The sequence below is a fragment of the Octopus bimaculoides genome, chromosome 1 (assembly GCF_001194135.2).
Source record: "Octopus bimaculoides isolate UCB-OBI-ISO-001 chromosome 1, ASM119413v2, whole genome shotgun sequence".
NCBI lineage: Eukaryota > Metazoa > Mollusca > Cephalopoda > Octopoda > Octopodidae > Octopus > Octopus bimaculoides.
In genome coordinates, this window is record NC_068981.1 from 117,271,517 (window position 1) to 117,274,919 (window position 3,403).

The 3,403-nt window shown below is 32.4% G+C and overlaps 1 protein-coding gene across 2 annotated transcripts in view; it reads right to left on the reverse strand.

Annotated features, from left to right (window-relative positions):
* Positions 1 to 450: 450 nt before the first annotated feature.
* Positions 451 to 3,403, reverse strand: part of LOC106879743 (LIM/homeobox protein Lhx9) — a 127,808-nt gene continuing 124,855 nt past the window's right edge. For both annotated transcript variants that reach the window (XM_014929463.2, XM_014929531.2), the window contains exons 4-5: positions 2,729 to 2,937; positions 451 to 1,921 (exon numbers count right to left, since the gene is read on the reverse strand). In XM_014929463.2, coding sequence (XP_014784949.1) covers positions 1,649 to 1,921; positions 2,729 to 2,937 — 482 coding nt within the window. In that variant the 3' untranslated portion in view covers positions 451 to 1,648. The remainder of the gene's footprint in view (positions 1,922 to 2,728; positions 2,938 to 3,403) is intronic.

The window sequence follows — 3,403 nt, forward strand, 5'->3', positions numbered from 1 at the left end:
TATATATATATATATATATATATATATATATGTATGTATGTATATATATATACAGCAATATATGCGCGTACAAGTGTGTGTGTAGTTGTAAATCTGTAGGTGTTACAATGTGTGTAAATATATATTTCCAGTCTTTTCTTTGCCATAGCAAATAACAGTTTATTTTATTTTACCCTATTTTGTACACTTCACCATCATTGTCGTCGTCGTCACAACCACCACCACCACCACCATCATCATCATCATCATCATCATCATCAACATCACCATCATCATTATTGATAATATTATCGTCTTCAACTTCATTTATAATCCTCATTATTTTCATTATCATCAATTTGTACATGATTAATGAGGTTGTCGTCGTTATCATCATCATCATCATCATCAGTATAGTTAGTACAATAATAACCTTTATTTTTATTTATTTTTTTTTATTTTTTTTTTACATTTCTATTCATACAAAGCCACCGTATTACCATATTTATATCTAGTCTTGTTCATAATAAAACAGTCTGTTTACAGTTTGAGGTTTGTTTCACTCTAGTTTCAAGTTTAATGTCTTATTGCAGCTTTTAATATATGATAATATTTGATAATGGTCTTCCTTGGTAATCTGTGTCTATTTTGGTTTGTGTATGTATTTGTTTTGTTAATTTTAACAATATCTGTATCTTATATTGCATTTCTTTTTAGTATTAAGAATGTGCAGAGGGAACTTATATGCTTATCTGCCAACTTATGCATCAACTGTACATAAGTACATACATACATATATACATTCAAGTATATGTGTGTATGTGCATGTGTGTATGTATATATGTAAGTATGTATATATGTAAGTATGTATATATATATATATATATATATATATATATATGTATGTATGTATGTATGTATGTATTAAGAATAAAGAGGTAGTCAAAATTTTGAACAATCTCCTTTTTCTTAATATATAAAAGTTTTACATCACTTCCAGTAATTTCTACATGTGTGTGTCTGTGTGTGTGTAACAACTTTTAACTATGTGTAATTACTTTATTATTAGCTTGATCGTTTTCTATTTTCTTCTCCCCCTCCTCCTCCTCCTCCTTATCATCATCATCATCATCACCATCTTCACCAAGATCATCATCTTTGCCGTTATCAACGCTGTCATTATCGCCAACGTTATTTTCATCATCGTCATCGCCATAATTATCTTTATTATCATTTATCATCAACATCCTCATCATCAACATCGACATCATTATCATCACCATCATCATCATCATCATCATCATCATCATCATCATCATCATCATCATCATCATCATCATCATCATCATCATCATCATCGTTAACGTTATCATTGTTATTGTCATAATTACTTTAGCATCATTAGTGTTTGTTACAAGTTTCATTATGTTTGCGTGTGTGTGTATGTGTATATATATATATATATATATATACATATATGTATGTATATATGTATGTATATATTGGGTTTATATTTCTTATATTTTGTCCTTGTTAATTTAATTTACAATTGCCCATTAAATTGCAAACCTTTTTTAGAAGTACACAATAGGTACTTGAGTACACCATGTGGGGTGCGTAGTCTTTATAAAGTGTGTATGTACTTAATTTTCTTTCAATAATACCCTCTTTATGCGAAATTTCCCGACAGGAAATCAGAAAGGCTGTTTGACTGATCTGAATCGAGGCAACTTCCTTGTAAAGATGGAGTTGAGCTAATGTCGGACAAACCAGGCGATCGTTCGTTTGATAAATCTCCAACTGTCTGGATCTCCGAGTTGCTTCCATTTTCGCTACTTTGATTAGAGGGTGTGAGTCCTGACTGACTGTTTCCTGGGACTCTATCTTGGTCTTGCTTTTGACAATTTCTTCGATACTTCGCTCTTGCATTTTGGAACCAAACCTAATTGAAATGATAAAAATAAAATGATTGAGTATTAAAAACACTCGTATGAATCCTCACTCACAAACACACGAGCAGAAATACATCACGAAAAACTCGCTTGCAAGAGATACTTCTAAAAGCACACCAAAGTATGTATGGCCTTCATAACATACACTAATATCATTCTCTGACGTTCAATATTTAGAGAACAATTAAGGCGTCGGGCTGGCAGAATCGTTAGCACGCCGGGCAAAATGTTTAGCGATATTTTGTCCGTCTTTACATTGTGCGTTCAAATTCCGCCGAGGTCGATTTTGCCTTTCATCATTTCAGGTCGATAAAATCAGTACCAGTAACTCTGAGGTCGACGTAATCGACTAACTCCTTCCAAAATTTATGACCATGTGCCAAAATTTGAGACTACTATTAAATATGCGATATCAAGGTATACATTGACACAGTTGTTAGAACGTCGGACAAAATGCCTTGCAGTTTTTGTTCCGACCCTTAATATTCTAATTTCAAATATGCCATGGTCATCTTTACATGTCATCCTTCTAAAGTCGATAAAGTAAAGTACTAGGTCCATATAGCTGACTGTCCCCATCACAACAAATTTTCGCCTTTATGATTATTTAAGAAATTGCTATCAAATATATACTGGCATTATATATTATCGTTCAAAGCGTCGGTTCATCGATAAAACGTATGCAATTTGAAAGAATGTTTGATGGGGGCTTCAGTTTATAGAATAGGACAATTCATTGTTTTTTAAAAGTTGATTTGAATTAAAATAAAAGATAAATTTCAATATTAATGCCTTACCTGTAAAACACGTTTTGTAAGATTTGTTTTCTGTGCCAGATGCTTTAAATCCTTTGCATCTGGATTATGGTTGACTGCAAAATATGACTTAAGAGCTCTCAGCTGGTGATGCTTGAACGAAGTTCTCATCCGTTTTTGCCGCGGTGCATTCTGGTATGTGTCTCTATCCAGATGGTCTGTGGATCGATCGAGTCCATCGTGACCAAGTCCTAGGTAGGAGAACAGAAATAGGTATATTGAAATATCAAAATTAGAAAATTAACGATGATGTGTGAATGCGCATCTACATTCAAGACAATAGAAATACCTTCGCTATCATATTCCTTGATGTAAAACCAATCCTATGAACGTCAGACATTTGCTAATATGACTAATTCTGTATAAGCTAATTTCTACGTTAATTCAAACATCCCTTTAAATCTTGCATCGTATTTAATTGTAATGTGTGAATCCTTGATACCTGTCTTGTGTGATGCTTATTTTCTTCACTCAGTCGACAGTGGATGCCTGGTTAATTTGCTTTTCCAGTTACCGGGACTGTAGATCATTATTTTATTTTTAATTCACGCAAATTTACTATATTAAAATTTAAAGTTTCAAAGGTCATTGGAATCTTATCGTATACTATATTAAATTGTCAACTAGGTAAATTAGAACGCAAGCCTTATATATATA